Genomic DNA, 23,204 nt, shown 5'->3' with positions numbered 1-23,204 from the left:
TGTCCAACTGAACTGCAGGAGTGTAACAACAGTTTGATACGGATTATTCTGCATTAAATATAATCATTTTAAAAAGCACACTTCAGGTGTATTTTGGCTTGGGGGTACTGTATTATTATAAAACGTACTGTTATGCTGCTGAATGCTCTGATAAACTGAAAATGGAAATGTTAACATCAGACAATTTTAGTCACTCCTGATTTTTGCTGTATTGAAAAGTGTATTCAAGTAAGACACTACCATATCACATTGAATCGAATACATTTAATGAATAGGTGAGGGATGTTCCAAGTAGTCCTCATTGTTGCCTTAAAGTGATGGTTTGGACAAAAATCAAACCTACATAATTTTCCCTTTATCCCAAACAAAGTTGATCAGTCTAGGCATGCTTGGTGTCTGAAGTTTGTTGCAGCACTGGGCTTATGAGGCTAAAATCCCCTAAAATTGAGAAGCTTATAGTCAGAAGCTTTTAGTCACCAAAGTGCTTGATTCAAATCACATTAAGTTATTAAATAAGACCAAATAGATTGGCTTATGTGGTTTATCACACTGTCATCACTGTAAGTCTTGGCTGTTTACATTTGTGGTAAATTTTGTAATTTTGCCTTTTGACTGAACCAATGCTTTGTTATCCAACTTATTGAGAAATCCCACCCTGCACAATACTCCCCCTGGAATATTCCACAAAGACGTTTTTCCCTGTTGGACAGATTAATTATACGGAGAGTCAAGCTGCCAGTTGGGGACATTCCTGTTGCACAATCGTCTCTTTTGGCTAAAGTCAGTGGCTTACAAAGTCAGTCGTGGGGATCCCATGTTCTGCACATTTTTGTGTTTTTCCTACTCTAACCTGACCCAGCACATGAGGAGCTTACTAAGTTCAAACAGAACAAAACAGAGCGGGGTCCCCAGGACAGACTTTGGGAATTGCTGGCTTAAGTTATCCAGTTTCACTGAGAAATCCAGCTCTAGGGAGAAGAGTTCAGCACAGTTTGATGATCTCCCTCTTTAGACACATCTAATATGCCTCAACAGTTATTTACAAGGTATGTTTGGCATGTTGGAGCACGGAAATCACCAAACCTTGCTTGGCTCTGACCCTCCATGGCCTACAGGACCCCTGCATTAACTTCTGCAATTATGAGGCTCAAAATAAAGAACACTGGACCTTAATGTCCCTCACTCTGTCACTGGTGATTATAGTGGCGGCGCAGGAGCTCCAAGGCTGTCAGGCTTCGGCCATGTCTCTCTTTTTCTGCTCTCAATTCAGCACGGGCCTCCTCCACCCCCTTCTGCAGCCTCTCTATTGAGGCCTGGTACTCCAGTCTTGCCTCCTCCACTCGTCTTGCCTCCTCCATCTTCTGCTGTGCCTTTACTTTCTCCAGCTCCCAGGCCAAGTCTGAGTGTTCCTGTTTAATCTGCCGATACCCGTCGCTGGTTCTTCTCAGCTTGGCCCTCAGCCCATCCGCCTCCTCAGCCTTTTCCTCGCTCTGCTTGGCAAGCTTCTGTAACTGAGCGTCCTTTTGATAAACCTCCATCTTCAGAGCTTTAACCACTAGGGCATGGCGTGCTGCCTCTTTTCTAGAGCAGCCCAGCAGCTCCTTATGTTCCTCCAGAAGCTCCTCAAGCCTCCTTCTCTCCTCACGTTCACTCTTAAATTGTTCATCTGAGCTCCTGAGCCTCTGTTGAAGCCTCCACCTGTCCCTCTCTAGCTCAGTCAAAGCTGCTCGTAGTGTGGAAATGTCCTGCTCATTCCAAATGCATTTCTCTCCACTATGAATCTGCCCTGGACAATGTGGCTTCAGCATTTCACATGAATCTTTATCCTCTACATCAACTGCCATGGGCTGTTCATCCCTGCTGATTCTCTTGGCCAGGCTGCTCCTCCTTATCTTCTCCTCTTTCTCTTGTACTTCTCTTAAAACATCAATGTAGATCTGCCTCCTGGACTCAGTCCTGCTCTTCAGTCTTTAATTTGCCCTCAAGCAGGTCTTGAAAAGTGAAGTGAGGAGAAAACAACTTCTCTACCCAGTGATGGTCTAGTTCTTCAGACTGTTTCACACCGCTGTTCGTGGTGGCCATGTTTTTGGTCTGCAGAAGTGGTGAAAATAACCCTGAAAAGAAGTTGAACCTTACAGAATCAACCGGCTCTGCGGAGAAGAAACGTTCCTTACTTTCTTTCTGTTTACATTAGCAACCATGGCTGGCTAAATTACCCCGTGCAGCTAGCTACTCGTAGGGCATTTTGCGAAAGATGGGTTACAACGCAACTGTAGAAATTTATCTGACCACCGCCGACACCATTTCTAAACGGAAAAGCAGTATTTTGTACCTTACACCGACAGTGTTGTGACCGCTGAAGCCGTATGGAAAAGGAATCTGAAGCGTTAAGAGCTCCCTCTAGTGGTGAAACCAGAAACTACGCGGCGATGCTGGCTCGCTCGCCTTCCTGTCTCTCAAAAAGATCTTTTTTCGTAACTACTTTTTACCTAGTATCATTTTTTATGAAGTCTTATAACAATTTAGGAAATAAACTGCACTTGCACTGCATTTCATCTGCAACAAGAATCACAGGACGGCGCTTGTGCAGTGGTCACATTTCTCAATGGCAGTAGCGCCCCCTCTAGGCATGTTTTGGGAATGACGCAATTCGAAATAATACATTAAAGAGCCCATGCCTGACATTGTTCAGGGCGTTTTCGTTACTGTGCCTTTAAACCTGATATATGGATTTGACCTCTGTTCTAATTAGATCTTGACAGTAAACTGCTGTAGGTTGCGCACCCCTGTTCAAATTCCATGTTTTGTTGACTTTTCAAATTAAAAATATGCATATTCTCTATACAGCACACACGTCTGCACATTTTTATGCACCGTTACTGTTTATTTGCTGAATTTGACATATTTGGGACATACAAAAACAATGTGGTCTGTGCAAAAGTTAAGGTACATTTTATATTCTGGGTTCCCCCCCCCCCAATCTGTAACACTCAGCAAATACATACACTTTTGCATGCAACTCTATGCAAATGTATTCGTTTTTGTGATATCACAAAAACAATGAAATTAAAGTGGGCTGTTTTGCAGCTTTGTTTCCAAGCATAGACACTGTATGGACTGAACAGCAAACAGTATCTTTTGAAAATGTAACAATGTTAACATGATACATAAAAATCCTACTTCAAAATATTGAGGAGAAAATGGGTTTCCATGGTACGAGCCCTTCAAGTAATGTAATAAAGTTCAGTCTCGGCCATTAAAACCATGTATTCCATATATTGTTTCTGTAATATTACTGATTCAGATTATGAAAGGCTTGATAATTATCTGACAAGAAGAATCAGATGTGTTAGAACTGGGAAACAACAACAAAGTGAAGTGAAGAGTCATGAAGAATGGGATTTAGAGCCAATGATAAACAATACTTTTGTGCATGCAAAATCATTCGCACAGTGGCGACAGGGGAAAGAAATATCTCCCTTTCTATTTTTATCTTTACCTGTTAGACATAAAGTGTTTCAACTACACAGCCCTGGATGTGCTGAATGCGCACGCAAAGACTTGAAAGTACTGCATTAAAACAAACAACATGACAACAGTCTGTTCATTCACATTCACTAAATATTACATTGCTAGATGATGAGAAAAATGAGTTTTTAATGCAGCCTTTTAGAAGAAATCTCATGAAAGGTGGGTAATGCTCGTTACATTCGTTCAGTTTTGTGTACATTACCCTGTTGAGACCCTCAATTGCAAAACTGCAACAATTATGTAAAGCAGTGTCACTAAATCTACAAAATCCCACAGTCATCACTCTAGACTGTATCAGAGCAACATTTGTGGAAAAAAATAAAAAATTAATAAAGTTATTTTCTGAATTTCACAACACACCAAAGTCAACCAGCATGTCAGCTTCTTATTACCGTCACTGCTCTGTAAATATCCAAGTAAATATTTGAGCTGTGTTTTTTTCCCCAGTATATTCCTGGCGTGTTTAGTAAAAACAAAAATACAACAAATAAATAAAAGATTTATGTAAACACAATCTGGAGTCTATTTTTAGGATTCTTGCAAAAATGCAACCAAGGCTCTCAGTTTCCACCACTTTCAGCGTTATTCACACCACAGCCCCTTTCCCTCCATTAAAATCAACAGGTCCATCTCTGGTCTTGTGGACCCCCAACCATGTACAATTTTAACTATTTCCCACCCCCAACTCCTCTAATCCAGCTCATCAGGAAATGTTCAAGCCCTTTATTAGCTCGTTCAGGAGTGTTGGAGAAGGAAATTTCAAATATTCAATCAATTTACTGTTCATATGCACTCCTTTGCGAAGGTTTCTGCCTCCCTAGTCAAACTGCATGATTTGTTGATTTTCTAAGTGAGAATAAGTTACACATCCACTACAGAGAGCACACTTCTGCACAATTCAATACACAGTTGCTGTTAATCTGCTGAATTTGACATATTGGGGAGAAACAAAAACATTTTAAATACAAATACAAATAGTGCAGAGAAAATGCGATATTTAAGTCTGTTCTCTGTAGAGGAGTCAGGGTTCAATTATTTTCATTCTCACAAAGAATCAACAAAATGTGTCTTTTGACCAGGGGTGTTCAAACTTTTGCATACAACTGTATAAGATATATAAAATTAATTAATATAAGATAAATTCTATTTTAAAAAAAAAACTTTTAAAAACTGTAAAATCAAGTGTATGCACATCTTTGTGTGTTATAGACTCACTGAAATGTAAAGAATTGTTTCTGACCTTTAAAGCGCAGTTTTTGCAACACTTTCCCAAAGTCCTCATAATTTTTATGTGCTGTGGCTTCTTAAAACCTGTTTGCAAAGGAAAAATTAAAATACACCAATTATATTCAGTGCTCCAGTCTCTGAAGTTTAAGTAAAATTTTGGTAAATGTGTGCCTTTTTTCACAAATCATAATGCTATAACTTTTATACTTAATATATCTGTGAAAGGAATCTACTTTTAAGTCCTTTGCATTTTAGCTCCAAGTACTTTTTGAGGATTTAATATTAATGGTGTCTTGTTGGCTCAGAATCTGTACTGCTTTGTTGCTCACACCACCAACTTTGGAGCTTTAGTATTTTATTTTATACCAGAATGATCCCAAAAACAGAAGAACAGAGTCTAATGAACTTCATTTCTCAGGCTGACAGATATTATATGCCCTTCCACTGCAGTTCGGTTATTTTATAGTGTCTATTTGTCCATTTACTTGAGTCTTTATTTCAGTGAAATAAGCGTGTTTAGGCTCCTCAGTATCTCGTGCACAAACTGAGGCAACGTCATGCTTGATTTGCTACTTCACACTTTCTTGATCATTAAGGAAATAAAGCTGTTTTTAAAGCCCAGACTGTTGTAAACAGGATAATGCAGTTATAGTTATAACAATGAAGCCTCTCAAGGGGCAAGAAGAGCCAATAATCTAGGTTAAAATACATATTGCTCACTGAGTCTATGAAACTGTTAAAAACAGGTAAATCAGAAAGTATGCTGAATAATCTGGTAAAACTGTTAGTCAGATAAATAAGACATCAAAACAGGGACAGTTACAATTATTTAAAAGAAATCTTACATTATTTTCACTTTGCAAAGAGTGCTGTTACATAGGAAGACAATAGAAGAAAAAAAATGAAGATAAAAAAACAACTGGCAAATGGTTCTTCTCATAAGAATAGGGTTCTTTCCAGTTTCCATCTTTTCAAAGTATGTGGAGAACCCTATTCTAATGAGAAGAACCATTTGTCTGTTTCGTTTCTTTTCCCAAATACTTTCAGTTATCAGCTATCTTCCTATGGAACCCAACGCACTTTGCAAAGTGAAAATGATGTAATATTTCTTGTAAGTAATTGTAAGTAGTTCTCACAAGAACAGGGTTCTCCACATACTGTGAAAAGATGGAAACTGGAAAGAAATCTAATTTTCTTCATTTCTTTCTTGGTAAAATCTGATGCCTTTAATTCCTCCAGGAATCAGAAAACTACAGTATTAAAAGTACAAAATGAACTCAAAGCAAATTATCACCAAGGCAGAAAGTCTGCAGCAGGCAGACAAGCCCACATGCAGATAAATGCAGTCAGGCTGATGGTCTAGTGGGGAAACGCAGCTTTAGTGGGGAATGTCGAGGGAAACTCCTGTCTTTGATGCAAGGCACAATGGTGCTATAGAGTTGTGGGGGTAGGGTTTACAGGGGTTAGGGGTCACTTCAGCCTTCTCGCTCTTTCTGGCCGCACGATAAGACAGCTAAACCGAGCCGAGAGCACACTTACACACACTGATTGTGCCACCTTTATCGCTACACGTCGTTTCATTCGCGGGATTCGTAGGTTTTCCACAGCACATGATGATCCCGGGTGGGTGTGGATCGGCGTTAGAAGTTCAAATTTGCAGAACAACTGTTGCGGTGGGCTACGTGAGTCTCCTCTCCCTCACCCCACCCCCAGAAAGAAAAACAACAAAAGGATGCTCTTCAATTACATGCATGACATAACTTTTTGTTGTCTTTCTAGACTGGCGACATGGGTGGAACATGAAACATCTGCGCAGTAGCCCAAGGTAGCGAAGAGCCGCTTTAGGGCTTCAGAGGAGCAGGAGGGCGTCTGTGCTGCTCACTTTCGTTTACCACGGCTTTTTTTCTGAGGCAGATCATTTTCACTAACCATATTTCTCAGTTTCTCGGCCACTCGGCCGCCTAAACTTACTGAGAAGCAGAACTTACCACTCATTAAAAAGGCTGTGGTTATATTCGCTTAAAGTAGGTGCTTCCTTCAGTGGACCCGCTTTATCTGTGTAGCAACTGATTTTTGGCTCATGTGTAGTTCGTGGTTTTTTTTTTTTTTTCAAGGCTGGATAACTGACACATTTCTCAAGCTTCAGAATCTTTATACTGTGGTAAGATTAGTCACTTATTCTTTCTATCTTTCCTATATGGTACATTATAATGTGTGATTATTATGAATGTCTGTCTTTTTTTTCCTTTACTACCTTTGTGGTGTTTCAAGGCTGCATAATTAGCTGGACTTTTCTCAGGCTTCCTAACCTGGCACAACGGGTAACTCCCACGGCTTTCTCTCTTTTTTTCTTCCTCTTCTAAGTTTCAAGACTGGATAAATGACTGCTTCTCAATATTACTAACATATGCTAGTATAATGTAATTATTTGGACCTTCTGTGTTTTTTCTTTCCTTAATTTCTGCTGTTTGAGACGAGGCTAAATCTGGCACATTCCTCCAGCTATGAAAGCACTTTAAGCCTGCTTTAAAGCTAATTTAGTGTAATGAGTGTAGAAATGAGGGAATAGACGATGCGGCATGGTTAAAAACACGTGGTGGGGGTGCTGGGGTGAGTTTGGTTAGTTGTTCTGGGTGTGGATGAGAGAATATGGGCTCAGTGTGATTATGCTAATGTGTCAGTAGCGGATGTTGTTCTGAGCTGAGGGGGGTTGGTGGACACACACCATCACATGACCCACACGTTCGCGCCTCTTTCGGAAACCTCCTGCAGCCTCAACACTCACAACACTTTCGAGGTAATGCTCATATTTAACTTACATAACCCGCCCGTCCTAACTAACCCGTAAAACGAAATGAGTTTCTGTGCTGGGCGCCGTGTTCTGCTCTGTGATCCGCTCTCAGGATCTCGCCGATAAACTTTTACTGTGTGCGCCTGTGTTTTCGTTGGAAAGGCTTTTGTGTGATAGAGCTGGGAAGCTACGCGGTGTAACGCTGTAACGTTACTAAGCTTTGTTTTTCTGCGTTTTTCCTTTTCTTTCGTTCTTTCTCGGTGTGAATACACTCTGCTAATGTGTAAGTTACATGTACGTTTTCTTAATTTAGGAGAAATGCACCCATTTTGAGCCATATTAGCAATTTGTGCTAACTAACTACTGCTGGACTAATGAATCTTTAAGCCACAGCTAAACACCACCTGTTTGATTTACTAACAGTGCCGGGAGTTAGCTGCCATATACTGGGACAGAGAAATCATCATTTGTGGATTAACGTAATCTTTTCACGATATGTGCCAGAAACTCATTTGTACTAGCGCTGTTTGTTTTATGTGGAGTTATTTTAAATGCTGCTCACAGTCGTGGCTCCAGCTCTGTTGTTATTCACCCAATAAGTTGAAACCGTTGGCCCTGAACGGCTCATCTCGGTCCTACGTGTCCTCACTCGGTAGGTTTGATTATTTCTGACCCAAAGTCCTCAGACTCAAGGCTCACATGGCGCCCACACTGCCTTTAAACCGAGGACAGGTAGAGCCTACATGGGGGGGTGGGGGGTGAGTCGGTTACTCTCCAGAACCTTTACGAACCCGAAACAGAGCCGCCTAACACGCGTTATGAATCAGTTGTGTTCCCGCTATCACACCTTTAAATCCTGAAAACTGGAGGAGCTCTGTTAGTGTAGGCCGTGACCCGCGGGTGGTGAACACACAGCCTCTGTGGGATTTCTAAGTTTGCAAATTTAGCATAATTAGCTTCGTGATTCAGCTGCTCACCGTTTCCCCCGTTTTAGACGCGCGTTTCCCTCGTTTGTAAGCGTTGTTAATTGGGACTGCTTGGCCTCACACGAGGCCACACTGCTCTTCATTTGTGTTGAAGGCCCGCCGTGCAACTGCAGGTTTACCTGCCGTAATGTTACGTTATTTAAATATGTGAACGAACTAGGAGGAAAGCCCTCTAATTCTGATCCTCATGGTATCTGGAAGTCCTCAGAGGACGTGTTTTCCTCACCACGCTCATTGTTCCTCCACGATAATCCAGACCCGAAGGAGAGAGACCTTCTGATCTGCTCGCGCCGAGGTCTCTCAGACGATGGGCCTGTGTGTCTAGAGAACAACTGAGAATAATCTTTCCATTTTTAAAATTTGGTTTGAGTTTTTGTGCCATGTGTAGATCAACAGACGTATGCTGTGGATTTGGTCCCACCCATTTGCTCATTGGAGATCCTCCATTTTGAGCGCCAAAGGATGGTACGAGGCCCCCAGTGACTCAGAGTAATGGAGCTGAATTGAGCTTCATAATTAGGAAAACTTGTTCACACACTTTTTCTTTTTAACGAACCTGAGAGGTTCCAGCATGTTTACTTCATTAAAAAATCAATCACATGGATAAATTGTCGTTAGAAGTGTTTAATGACGCCTATAATGACTGGAAAAAATAGCAGTGCTTTAATTAACTTGAGCAGATTTCCAGGTTGTTTAAATTAGCACACTTTTTCTGAGGCAAATAACCTACAAATAAGAACCTTTAAGAAATATCTAATACTACATGCTTAGCAACATGGGTTTAACAATGGCAGAATCCTTTTAGTAACTTATATATATATATATATATAACCATTATATTTAGAGAACGAAGGGTCCTCTAAAGAACCTTATACAACAAGAGGAAAAAATGTAACCATGCAAAGAACCATAAATATGTTCAACACTATATATAAACCATGTTGCCTTTACTGAAGGACCATTTTTAGGAGCTGTAATATATTAAAACACCCACAACCTGTAGTAGTCTTATGGTAATCTACAACACTTGTCCTTTAACAAACTGTATGGCTGTAATGTCCTTAAACAAGCTGCATTGCTGTAGTAGTCTTATGGTAATCTGTAACACTTATGTCCTTTAACAGATGATATTATGTCCTTTAACAGACTGTTTTAAGATGTTAATGTAAGATTCTTATAGGATTTCTGTACAACTACCTTCCTTTTTCATAATAAAGACTTTGTCTCCTTTTTAGCTTCTTTTAACATCTCTCTTTAGTCTTGTTTACTGTTTTTACTTAGTAATTTTGGAATTTGTATTGATGGCTTGCTGTTTTTGTCCTATAGGTTGTATGAAGATGACTATGGATTCTGTTCCTTCTGAGGGTTTTCTGATTGGAGTCTATGCCTGTAAGCAACATTATCTTATGTTATGCTTTTCCTGCTAAGGTGCATCTTGTGTAGTCAGTGAATTAGTCTAGTATCTACTGCGCTAGGTGCTCCTTTTGGCAGGAGAAACTATACACTCATCAAATGGAAGCAGAGGAAATGACTTTGTTCTGGTGTGGAGGCTGTACTTGTTCTACACTTGCTCAGACTGTTGTTTTCTTTACATGCTCAATTTCTTTACACGCTGTTCACATAGTGTGTGTATTGAAACTGTCCTGGCAGTTCCAAAGTGCTCACAGTGCAGGTAGTGCATGTAGATCTACTGCAGTGTGTGCACTTCACGTATTGCCGGTCATCTACTTCAGGACAGTTGGACCCATCGCTGCAGGATGGCCCTGTTGTATAGTTTGACGGCGAGTTTTGCAGGTTTGCATCCAGCTTTAATATAAAATGCTGTGCAAATCCATGCAAAACTGGCTGCTACAGGGTACAGACTACGTTAAAGAATCTAATGTTAAAATGTCTTTTTTATTTGAATTACAATACAATAGTCTTGTATACGTCTTCACTATTTACATGTTGCGGATTGCATGGGTGCACAGTTAGTTTTAACAGCTGAGGAGCACAAGCAGGCCTGGCCTGTTGCTCAGCTTTTGTTTTGCGATCTTGTTCTAGTGGAAATTGCATGCAAATATTTGTCTTGCTGTTTTCGGGTGGATGACTTTGCAATTTTAACGGTAATTAAATGTTAAATTAAAAATTGCACGGTATCCATCTGTAATCCGCCAGATCCTATGACCTGCAAGGTAACATGGTTTGTTGTAAAAATAGGGACATTGCTTACTTTTATTGAATTGTTTTCTAAGTAACTTAATCACCCAACTTTTTATCTATATATTGATCACTGAAAATGCCCTTGAGCTTGGTGCTAAATGTCGTGTAGAAACCAGCATTAAGAACACCAGATGGCAGTAAAAGTTCACGGTAGCATTCAGTGGTTCTCACAATGGTTTGGGAATGATCAGAGTTGTAAAATGTTTTTTTTTTTTCTGTTGAATATTAATGAGCTGTCATTGTATTTAATGTTGGTATTATAATAAAATATTCATTACATGATATTCAGCTTCTCAATGTTTTTCAAAACGTTTGAGGCACAAATGAAAGCTTCCCTTAGAAAATGTAGGAAGTTGAATAGAGCTTTACTTTAGTAGACTACATCAGTAAGGCTCTGTTTATCTACAAAAGTGTATTAGTCTTCAGAAAACAGTGCAGTGGTTGTGTGTGTGTGTGTGTGTGTGTGTGTGTGTGATGTCCTACAAATGTGGGTGGGGTGGGGGTTAGGGTTGGGGGGAGGGGATAAAGTGCGGTGGCTTTATACCAAGAATCAGATTCGTGTGGTATTGAATGAAATCAACATAATTTAGCTATAACCAAAGATCAGTAGAGTAACTTGAACCCTTATATACCCAAGTTACTTTGGTGAATGAATGACTTGAATAAACATACCTTCCAAAAAAAAAAAAAAAGAAATCTAAACAAAGGTTGCAGGGGGTATTTCACAAAGCAGGATTTCTCAGTTTAGCCAGATAACCTAAAGTCAAGCCTGTCCAAAGGGAAAACAGCAGAGCTACATTCGTAATGGACAGAACTTGGTTTTGGGCTCAGGTTGTTGGGCTAACTGAGAACATCCTCAGGAAACGCCGAGAAACGTAAAGAACAGTGGAACTTGTTAGTGCATCCAGCGAAAGCATAGGAACTGAAGTTTGTTAGACTAGACTGGTCTCTTTTAGGGGTTCCTTTAGTCCAAAATAACACGATAAATCTCAAAAGTGATCAATGACAAACCAGTACAGACGGTGTCGGCAACGTAACATGAAATGAAAGCCCAAAAAGTATTTAAAAACTAAAATGAGAAACTTTCCTTTCCTTGGAAGTAAAACTTGGCTCTTTGAAAATACTCGGCGAACGCTGAGAAGTACATAAAATCCGTAAAAATGTATTTGAGTATATTTAACTGAGCGGCACAAAATAAAATAGAGGCCTTTGCTGGTCGGCTGCGTCCAGATAGTTGGATTTCCTTGCTTCTGCTTGATCTGCTGCAGCTCGTGGCTTCGCTAAATATACTGGTAGAGCCGACTAGCATGTGGATCCCCATGGCTACCAGATCGGGCGCAATCACAGCAAGCGGAAAGGAAGTCTGTCATCTATTCAGACGCGGCCTCTGAGTTACAGAAACCTCGAAAGAAGGATGAAAAGCCGTCTTCTCACGCTTTTTTCCAGATTCACTGCTGCTGCGTGTAACAATTAAGCTGATTTTGAGTGCGGACGCTAGGGGGCGACAACAGCAGGCAGGTCTGCGCGCGTCTCTTACAGTATCTGGCAACCCATTAGTAGCGACTAATGTGAATGAGAGGGGAGTTTTAAAACGAGCAAAGCGGCGCGTGGAGGCTGCTTCTTCACGCCAAGCAGCCACTTCTATCTGCTGTTTGAGTAGTTAGAGAGCAGTACGGGGGCCGCGGAGAGCCGCAGGAAGAGCATGCAGCTACACGGCTGCCGTGTCCTAGCAGAGGAGGAGAAGCGAGGGAGCTTTACCAGCGGAGTGGATCTGGAGGCGGAATCAGGACGGAGCTCCTGCTGAATGACTGAAACATCTACTTTTCTTCCGAAAGTGTCTTCATTTGTCTGCGATACGTGTCCAGCTCGGCGGCTATGGCAGTCAGCATGAGTGGAGCAAACTTGGCGCTCGGTGTGGTTTTGTGCGCTCTGCTCGTGTCCTCCTCTCAGCCAAGCAGCAGCCAGGTGCTGCACTGCCACGAAGTGCGTTCATCCTTCCAGTTTCTCTACCCTGGTATGAAGTGGGCTCCAGAAACACCAGTCTCAGGTAAACAGTGCTCCAGGTGTCCTTTTGTGTCTTCACACCACTTGCGTTCAGACGCACAGGTAGAACCTGTGTTTTATTCTGTTGTTTACCTGGTTCGTTTTTTTCTTAAAATAAAGGGGCTTAAAATAACGAATTTCTACTCAAATATATGAAAAACGAAGTGGGGCAAAGTGAAGATATCCATGTAAAAATAGCATTTATTTATATTTCCCATCTGTTAATTAGAAGCATGTCATTTTCCTTAGAAATAACATCTGTAGTCACAATAAAAGAAACTATGAAACTTAGTGCTCTATAACACGTATGTAGTATTTGAATTTGCTTGTAAAATTTTAGTACAGTCTTATAGTTCTGTAGTAAACTAAACTATCCACATTTGCCCTAAGACTCTTATAAAAATTCCTGTTGTATCACTATGGATTTTCCCTAATGGTTCGTACTCAGTTTAGATAAATTAATTCCTGGTTCTGCTGTCAGTTGCAGAAAAGCAATCACTTTGCAGTGTCCTCTAAAAGACTGAAATGAGAAGTAATTTTCAGCTTGTTTAACAGTTGTGTTTCTCAGGTTTGCACAAGCTAATGGAGTGCTGTAAAAAGCTTTTGCAGCTGTAATAAGGCTACCTACTGTACTCCTCCCCTGGCACATCAAATCATATTCATGTCATCTGTAGGGGTGCAGGGATTGGCAGAGTCACCAGGGGAAAAGTAAATGTATTTCTCATCTTGTAAGCAGTGTGAATTACCCATCAAGCTGGAGAAAGGAGCTGTGATAGTGGGAATTGTGTTAGTGAGTTTACTGGAGCAGCCACATTTCCCAGTGGAGAAAGTTGAGAAGATGGTTTAGATGAATTGATGGACAGGCTGGTTTACTCACACTCTGTTTGACGTCTCCCTTCTCACTTCAGATACCGTTAATCCTGCCTCAGCTGCACACAGGAGAGGGAAGAGTGAAGATTGGCCCACATAACTAGCCATAGTGCTCCACACTTCACTGTGGAAAATTTGAAAGTGTAGCGGTTTCTGTACAGTTTTCAAAAGCAAAGGTGTATCGAAATGTAAAACTGAAGCAGTGATACACCCCTCTGACTTTTCTAGGGCTCTCATTTTCCACCTTTTGTGGAAACCACAACGAACTGTCACAGTTCATTATTGGGTTAATTCAGGTGTGGAACATCTTAAAAACACATTTTAACTTTGAGGAGTTGAAATTGGAGACATGCTGTGGCAGTTCAGGTTTGTACCGTTTACAGCTCGGCTGCACAGCTTTTTGAGATCACTGCTTTGCATAAGCACATCTTTTGTTTAAAAATAAAATGTCTTTCTTTCTGAGCCAAACTAATCTGTGTGGTTTGTAACAAAAACAAAGCATCAAGACTTTTTAACATTGAAAAAGTGAATTGAATATTAATCTTTGAATTGAAAATCATATTAAACTTAGAAAAGTACATCATTACACCCCTATTAAAAACTAGCAGTTGCCATTAGGTATGCACAATGATATCAGAACCAGATGAGTATCCAAAAATAAGTTTAAAGTAATTGTCATCTGACAGGATTAACTGATATTTTAAACTGATATTTGATGATGTGTATATTGTACTCTGAAAGAGTGGAAGTTCTAGATGACACTGGCTTGCTTTGATAAAACATCTAGATTTGATTAATTTTACTACATTTGTTTCCCTTTAAATTAAAGTCCCAGTTTCTACATTTCAGAAATGTTTAGGTATCAGCATCAGTACCGGTATCAGAAGGGCTGGGCAATGTGCTTTGGAAAAGTAGTGATGGCTGAATACTAAATGCACATTCTGAAATGTATTTAGTGATGTATTTCACTACAATACATGAAAAAGTAACAGATTCAGGATACATTTATAACACATGGCAACCGTCCATGGGAAAATGTTAATGTCCCATGAAGAATTTAGTTACTCTCTGTTATTTTGGTTCTCATCACCTGCTTCAGTATACTGCTGCTCCCATAATCCCACTGTCCTTTCAATAATTCATCATATCCCAATAACTCAATAAAATCTTGCAAAGATGACTGTAAAATCAGTAGCTGTATGATTTTCAGTTAATGTTGTGTATGTAACTTGCCATGGAACACATGCCCATGTCTAGCACAATGCCAAGGATAATCTTATTACTAATCTTATTACTCAAGAATATGTCTAGAGTATGTCCTACTCAAAATAGTTTGAACACTTGGATTAATTACTGGCTCCTCACAGTGATTTATCAGTCTGTTCAGGCTTTAGAAGGAACTTCAGTGTTTTTAAGGAAGTTATTTTTTTTTTCTTTATGGTAAGTCTTTACATGCTGTGTGCTGATTTTAAATGTTACTGAACAAACGCTGATGGTGTTTATTTGAAACATGTTATATACTTTTTATATTTAGTGGGTAAGTATTACCATGTAAATGTAAAAGGAATCCTGCCTTTACCAAATGAAATTTTGACCTTCCGAATATGTATTCCCAGTACTTGTTCTGTTACATCCAAACCCTGGGCATCAGCAAATATTGACAAGAAAAGTTTCACAAATCAGCATTGGCCTACAATTTGCATACTGGTACATCCTTAGTTGGCACAACTATACAGCATAGATCTCAGCAAACCCATTTAAATTTGATGATGAATTGCATCATGTCACACAATTCTTGTTTCCTGGAACTCATTTAGGCTTCAGCTTTATATGTTGGTCTGCACTCGTGAGGAATCCTGTTTCACTGAAAAACACAAATGCAATTTTACTTAGTAAACCAACAGAGGAACTCATGTTCAGGTCAGCTAACAGAGTCTGAATGGTTTTCCCAGAGTGACATTCAGAGGTAATGTTCTTCTTTTTAATTCTTTATATTTGCAATTTAAATTGGGACAAAAGCAGTTGCACAGCCTTGCGTACGCCATTTCATGTCCTCAGAGGGAGAAATATTAACATATAACCCTCGCTGGGGTTAGAGAGGAATGAAATGGGATAACTTACAGGAACAGGAAACGAGTATCAAAGTAATCCTACATGCTTTTCTTAAAAGGCTTGCCATGTATTATGCATCGACTTGTTGGACCGAATCCATCAAATATAAAACCGCATGTCTCTGTGCACCTGCAGTGTAGACTAATGTCCGGCAACCTTCAGTTGTTAGTTCAAGGGATGGCGTAATCATGATGTAATTTATATCGCTTTATAGTTATCATTTCCTTCTGTTAGTCATTTTTAAAGTGTTGTATTTGTCTGTGTGGCAGTTATTGTATTCTCAATTGTTGCTTTTATGTCCTTTTAGTACGTTATCCATCATTGTTCACTGGTAAAGTGCATTAACAGCATTGTCATTTAAGCACTTCCCAATTACAGCATTAAAGCTAATGTCCTTCTGGGTGCAATCTTGTAATTGCAAATTACACTAGCTTCTAGCATTAGCCAAACAAAACCTCACTGTTCTTTAGAGAGCGCTAACTGCCCCAACTGAATGCGTGCTTTGTAGAGTAGCACGCCACAGGCAGTGTAAAGTCAACCTAATCCTTTACACAGTCCCGGATTTTATGTACGGAAGCTGTAATTGCGGCTCACCATTAACCTGCATTTTGATTCGTTACGTAAACTGATAGATGCAGTTCCACATGTTGCATGAAATGTTAATGGAGAGTACTTGTACTGTGTCATGCCATTGAAGATTTTAAAGCTAATTGCACCACCCACTTCAATTTATGTGCTAACTGCTGGAATGAGGGTGCAGCAGAGGGAAAACTGCATTATGAACCACAAAATGCAAATGCTACAGAGCGGATGTGAAGAAACTGAAGAAACCAATGCATTTCTGCTAAGCCTGAGATGTAGCGCTTTTTACTGCATTAAGGTGAAGCCAATCATTACTCACGCTAACAGGTTTGTAAATCAATAATGGTAGTGTAGTTTCTGATGGTTTTGTGAAACATTCGCTGCCTCCTACGCTCAGCCAAGAAACACGGGTCAGAGAGAACCGTGCCAATTTAACAGGCTGCCCGATCTGAACTCTATCCACGTATCTGGCCTTGGAGTGGTAAATGAATGCAGACAACCTTAATGTTAATTGGAAATGGGAGTGCTTGCAGGCCCTGTAGTGCAGCTGACACCTTCTTGTGATTGAACTCATTCCTCTGAGGGTTCAACACATATTGGGCGTTAGTAAGGATTTAAAGCCTTGGTTTGTTTTCTCTCCTACAATTCCTCACTTGTGTGCCTGTTTTAATCGGCTCATATCTGGGGAAAAAATCACATCTTTTCTCTATTAAAATAAGTTTTTGACATAGAATGTAAGCATTGTTTTAGTTTTAAAATGTGCCATTCCCTCCTTGGTTAACACAATCCAAATACAGAAACTAAACTGTAAAAATGTTTCTGTGATGTCACAAAACATACACTGTTTCTGTGATGTCACAAAAGTCAACAGATTTGCATAACATCACCTTTTCAGTCTGTGGCAGTTTGGCTCTACCCATTCATGATCTTATAAGGAGTGTTTTAACCCAGACTGCTTTTTTAGATGAGGCACAATGCAGGGCAGCCAGTCAGAACAGAGGTCAGCTACAGAGATATACATTGTATGCCCAAAGGTATGTGGACACACCTCTTTATAATTATTTATAATAGTTCAGGTGTTTCTGCCGCATTCATTTTCAACAGGTGTATAAAATCAAGCACATAGCCGTGCAGTCTCTACAGACAGACATTACAGTATAGTGAGTTGTGCTGAAGAGCTCAGTGGCTTTAAGACCCTATCCAGAAACCCTGAAAGTTATGTTTTTTTTTTTTATTTTCTGTGACCCGAAAACTGATTTTGTAATGGCATCTTATCAGCTGTCTGAATACCGGATGAGATTAGAGAAGCTGTTTCAAACACCCGCCGAAGCGGCTTCAAGCAGAGAATACACCAGTGTATCCCTACAGATACAACCAGAGAGGACAGACAAACATAGAGCAATCCAACTATATTTATATATATTTTGTGATTTCCATACAATTATATATGTATTTTTGTAATTGATGTATAATAAAATAAAAAACTATGGAAATCCACACAAACATAAATAGGTGGGCTCTGTGTTAGGGCATGCTTTGAAGTTAAAGTTGTGATGGGCTCATTTCATTAATAGCTGTCATCAAATTTCATGATGAAAAGAAACAGCTGTCCCATTTGCCCAGTTTCTGCCTTTTCTCACCGTTCCTTCTGCTCCTTGATTCCTCTATGCTTTTGTGCACTAGGAAGGAAAAAAAGGAGGACAGTAGCAGTAGCAAATGTTTGTGGACACAGCCCAAATGTGGCACTGCCATATTTTGTCACCTTTAAGTGATTTGGTGAAATTACTGTCCTGCTAAATCTGCCCTGGTCAACTGTAGGTGCTGTTATTGTGAAATGGAAGCACATAGCACTTACATATTGCCTATCCTCACTACATTCACTACAGAGTTCTAAACTGCCTCTGGAAGCAACATCAGCACAAGAGCTGTTTGTTGGGAGCTTCATGAAATGGATTTCCATGGCAGAACAGCTATATGGAAACCTATGATCACTATGTGCACTGCAAAGCATCAGCTGGAGTGATCATGCCTGATCATGCTCTCTGCCTGTGGACTCTGGAGCAGTGGAGACATGTTCTCTGTAGTCACAAATTATGTTTTACTATCTGGCAGTCTGATGGATAAATCTGGGTTTAGTGAATGCCAAGAGAATGCTACCAACCAGAATGCATAGTGCCAACATTAAAGTTTGGTAGAGGAGGGATAAGAAGCTGGGGATGTTTTTCTGAGTTTGGGCTTGGATCCTAAGTTCCCGTGAAGGGGCATGTTAGTGCAACATCATGCAAATTTTTTTAGACAATGATATACTTCCAGCTGGTAACAGTTTGGGAAAGACCCTTTCTTTTTCCAGAATGACACAGGGCGAGGTCCACTGAACACTATTGGCGTGAATTGAAACATCGATTGTAAGCCAGACCTTCTCGTCCAACATCAGTGTCTGACCTCACTGATGCTTTTTTTGACTGAATGGGCGTGAATTACCACACACAGACTGCAAAATCTTGTGGAAAGCTTTACCAGAAGAGTGGAGGCTGTTGTGACCAAAAGGCAGGGGGCAACTTCATGTTATTTCCCATGGTTTTGGATGTCCTACAAGGTGTGTCATATAGGTGTGATGATCAGGTACACATGACCTTTGGTCATATACAGTATCAGTCTCAAAGACACAGTAACAAAAATAACCTGTTTTCTTCTAAAGGGGAAAAAAAAGAAGTCGGGAAATGGTTGTGTAAAAACAAATTATGGCTGTTTTTGGTACATAAAACCACACAAAATAAATAAAGGATATGGGTCACTTTAAGCTTCCAGTTACCCTTTAGCTATGTTCACACATACTCATGTTTGACTTTGTTAACTTTGGTTGGTTCACGGTTCAGCGTTTAAACGCTGAGTGGGAGCTGTGTAATCATGCTTGTTTGCAACAGCGCATCTCTCTGAAGTGCAGTCCAACTAGCTGCATTGAGAACACTGTAACTTTAGTAATCTCATACAGCTTTCTACGTACTGCCTATGTGGGATGGTTAGTCATAGATATTGAGTCATTATTTCATCAGTTCTTTTGCCAGCTGCTACCTCCAGTGGTGCTTGTGAGTGGGATGGGGAAAAAGCAGTTCACCAGTATGGGCATTGGACTTTTTTTCCCACAAATCAAGAGCGAGAATTCTTTGTGCTTACGCTAGAAAGTATGATGCTTAGTGTTCACTTTGTGATGGAAAAGGAGGGAGTTGTTGCGGAGACAAGGGGCCTGCAAGATTGAGCTGAATTCTAATCATACTGCATGTGGTGCCAAGGGGCAAGGAACCAAAAAGCCGGTGTTTTTTTTTTTTCTCTCTCTCTCTCTCTCTCTCTCTCTCCTTTCCACTGCGGAAGCCTTGCTCATCCCAGTCTCCCTGCCCAAGAGGAGAAGGTGGAACATGTTAATGAGAGCTGGAGGTCAGAGCATAAAGGACAACTCCATGTCCTTAAGGACAAACTGTGGACTGACGCTCAGAAAACTTGGACAATAGCTACATTTTTGTCCTCCGCTCGCTGTCTGTCCTTGAGGTACTGCCATTCTCCTAAAAACAGTCACTCTGACTGCCAAACCAGCATCTCTCAGACTTGGCCAAACTCATCATTTGTAGGAATTTGTCAGAATAGTGACGGCTGTTTGTGTAGTTTCTAAAGGAAGGTCACCATATTAAAGGTGGCAGATTTGTATGGCAGAATGTAGCAACTTTAGCACTTGTGACAAACTGTAAAAATACGAACCTGATGCCCATTAAAACTGATCTGGAACCAGATTGTCCACACTTGATCAGTTAGGCTGATTAGGCTGTTTTTGGTGCATAAACATGGCACACTGTGTTCAAGTGTGGACAAATGCTTTCTAAAGGGCACCTGCAGATAAAAACTGTAGTGAAAACAGTATAGCACCAAAAAGGGTTCTTCTACTGTTATCTTTTTGATGCTGTATAGAACCATTTTCAAAAGTGTTTTATATAGAACCATATGCACACATTCTCCATCAGTCATCAATTTCACCATGAAAAGAACCATGTAAGCATGATTTTTTTTTCTATATAGAACTCATGCTTGAAATGCTTGAAAAAACAATTCCCTTTACTGAAAAACCTTTGAAGAACCATCATTTTAAGTATGTAGAAGATTGTGAAAAGCCACCGAATGTTGCTTGGCCTTTGTCTTTATTCATATTATACCAGAAACTAGGAGGAGCTATGTCCTTGGTTGGAAAGTGAATGGAAAAGCTTATAATGCTCTGTATATGGAGAAAATCCTGACGTTCACTAATGTTGCTGGAAAACATATGGATGGCTTTTTAAAGAACTAGAAGTGGTTCTATTATGACGTTGCTGCAAAGGACCCTTTTTGGCACCTTTATTTTTAATGTGAGCTTGACGGCCAGTGTAGGCCTGCTGTTAAAATATCCCCCATATCTTGAACCTTGATCCTTTTTTTTCTTGAATAAAAGCCTTATGTAGTTTCTGTAAATGGAAACTAAACTGCCTTGAAAACAAAAAGCCTATTTTACATTCACTGTTTTTGTGATGTTGCAAAAAACAACATATTTGCATATTCAGCTTTTTAGCTCCACCTAGTTACACTGAAGTTAAAGGGCCCATACCCAACATTTTTCTTGTACTTTTTCTCTTGTTTTCTCACTGATGCCAATGTAAGATATTTCTGCATAAAAACACAGTCATTAATAATCTTTATGACAACTTATCTCAGTCTTTTTTTAAACAGGCTGTTGTTGTTACTGTCCCTTTAAAACAGATATATGGATAATACCTATGTTCTGATTTATTGACCTGTGTTGGGCCTCATTCCAAAAGTAATACAAGGAGAAACACCCCTTATACCTTTAACATGAATGGGTGGTGCTAAACTGCTGTGGGATGAATAGGTGGATATATGTAAATGCGTTGGTTTTTGTGATGTCAGAAAAACTGTGAATTCAAAACTGGCTCTTTTGAAAACTCTGTGCTTTTAAATGGACTAGAAAGTGAAAAATATGTTTTGAAACTTTGGATGTCACATCAAACTATTTTGTCTTAAAGTGAGGAGAATTCATTTTTTTTATCTATAGATAAAAGCGTGTTTTTATAAGTGGACCTCAGAGGGGAAAAATAAAAACAAAAAGATGCCCTTAACCTTACTTAATGTTATCACCAAAGTTGAAAGCAGATTTCTTAGACAGCCACAGCTAGATTTACCATAACAAATAGAATTTTTTTTAAAGCTTTGTTTCTTTTTTTTTTTTTTAAATGACACCACTGCACCATCTAAGACTAAAAGGAGCCCTAGCTCGTTGTATTTGAATTGACTGTAACAAGGCCTCTCTCAGGCCTCTAAAGCTGGAGTAATTAGTAGCAGAGGAGAGGAGGTCAGCTCCTGCTGGAGACAGAATGTCCTGGGATTCATGTGGAGTGAAGCTGAGATGAAGCAGCATCCCTCTCTCAGCTGCCTGTCTCATGCAAATGAGATAGAAAAGAACTACGTTATTGCCCATCTATGCGCATGGATCATGGGGAACTGATAGAACAAGGCCGACCTCCTTCAAGAGCTGGCTTTATATGCAGTTAAGCATTTGTGGGACGCTTGTTTTGCTTTAATGGCTTTAATTGTAGACAGCATTACTAGAGCTCTTGTGCCCCCGGAACAAAGACAGCATTCAGCATGTGCTGAGCTGCAGTGTTGTTTGAAGGACATCGTAATGGCAGAGATGAGGCTTCAGTATGTTCCATGTGTGTGTTGGATAATTAATTCCCTGTTGAGTTTAATATCACAGAAAAAGGCAGAAACAAAAAACCTTCATGTCTTTGGCTAAAAAAAGAAAGGAAATAACAAACAGTGAAGCGACTTGTCATTCTCATGTCAGCGAGCACTAGACATCCCCTCAGGTAGTGCAGCACCCTCAGATCTTGGTAAGTGTCCCTGTAGCTTCTGTAATTATGCGGTAATGATTTGGGTCAAGCTCCTGGTGAAGTCATTTTTAAGTCGTTCATGTGAAGGTGATAGATCATGAGCCCCTCTAGCAATGGAATTTTCTTGTAATGATTGAGGCCAGGCTTTCAATTAAACTATTCCACTTAGATTTGCAGGGCTTAATGTGAAGTAGGAGCGTTCATTTCGGCCTGTTATTCTACCAATCTGTCATGTCCCGAATTTTACGCATGGCACGGTGTTTAACCTATCAAAAAGAAGCAGGAAAGAGTGAGCATTCCCAGTAGGGACTCAAGAAGACAGTAGAGCAAACATAAAATCTTTTACTGTTCGAGCTCCTGCAGGACCTTGGGTCATAATCACATTGTTCTTTCACTTGGCCTCTGACATTAATATGATTTAATCATGTTCATTTTTCTTTAATGCATGATCTTGCTTTAGCAATCTGAGATGGTGTGAGACTTTGGAGAAACTGTCAAGAGCTCCCTTGCTTCCTAATGGTGTTAATTTATTATTTATACCCCTAATGATGTCCTTTTAGCACATTCTATATTTTAACACAGCCTGTTATTTGCCCTCGCAGCTTTAAAGTTGCATGCTGATATCTTCGTAATTGGTTCCTAGGAACTTGGTTATGCATGCAGTTTGGTTGTGCTCCATGTCTCTAGGCTTGCTGGAGAGGAGTAGGTGGATGAGAAGTGTAGCATCTCTCTCTCTCACTGTGTGTGGCAATGTTTTCCGGCCTCAGGCCTGCCATCATACTGCAGGAGAGAGTGGTGAACTCAAGGAAGGTTGTGAACAGTTTGAGAGGTGCTGTGAGGAAAGGTAGAGGGAAGGAAGAGGGTTTTGTTTTAATAGGTTGAAGTGAAAAGTGATACCAAAGTGGTTATAAGTGCTGTGCACAGTACACTAGT

General features: G+C 40.1%; 2 protein-coding genes across 2 annotated transcripts in view; one reads left to right on the top strand and one right to left on the bottom strand.

Moving 5' to 3' along the window:
* Positions 1–244: 244 nt before the first annotated feature.
* ccdc160 (coiled-coil domain containing 160) lies at positions 245–4,830 on the bottom strand. The gene is given in 3 exon segments (XM_017707069.2): positions 245–1,959; positions 1,961–2,114; positions 4,772–4,830. Coding segments are annotated over 2 exon segments (894 nt in total). The 5' UTR covers positions 2,083–2,114; positions 4,772–4,830; the 3' UTR covers positions 245–1,187.
* Positions 4,831–12,284: 7,454 nt separating this feature from the next.
* Positions 12,285–23,204, top strand: part of gpc3 (glypican 3) — a 217,337-nt gene continuing 206,417 nt past the window's right edge. Inside the window, exon 1 of the mRNA XM_017707063.2 lies at positions 12,285–12,784. Within this exon, the coding sequence (XP_017562552.1) occupies positions 12,613–12,784 (172 nt within the window). The 5' untranslated portion in view covers positions 12,285–12,612. The remainder of the gene's footprint in view (positions 12,785–23,204) is intronic.

This window comes from Pygocentrus nattereri, chromosome 8, assembly GCF_015220715.1.
Source record: "Pygocentrus nattereri isolate fPygNat1 chromosome 8, fPygNat1.pri, whole genome shotgun sequence".
NCBI lineage: Eukaryota > Metazoa > Chordata > Actinopteri > Characiformes > Serrasalmidae > Pygocentrus > Pygocentrus nattereri.
The sequence above is the reverse complement of the archived record's forward strand: the minus strand, read 5'-3'. Positions and strand labels throughout refer to the sequence as shown.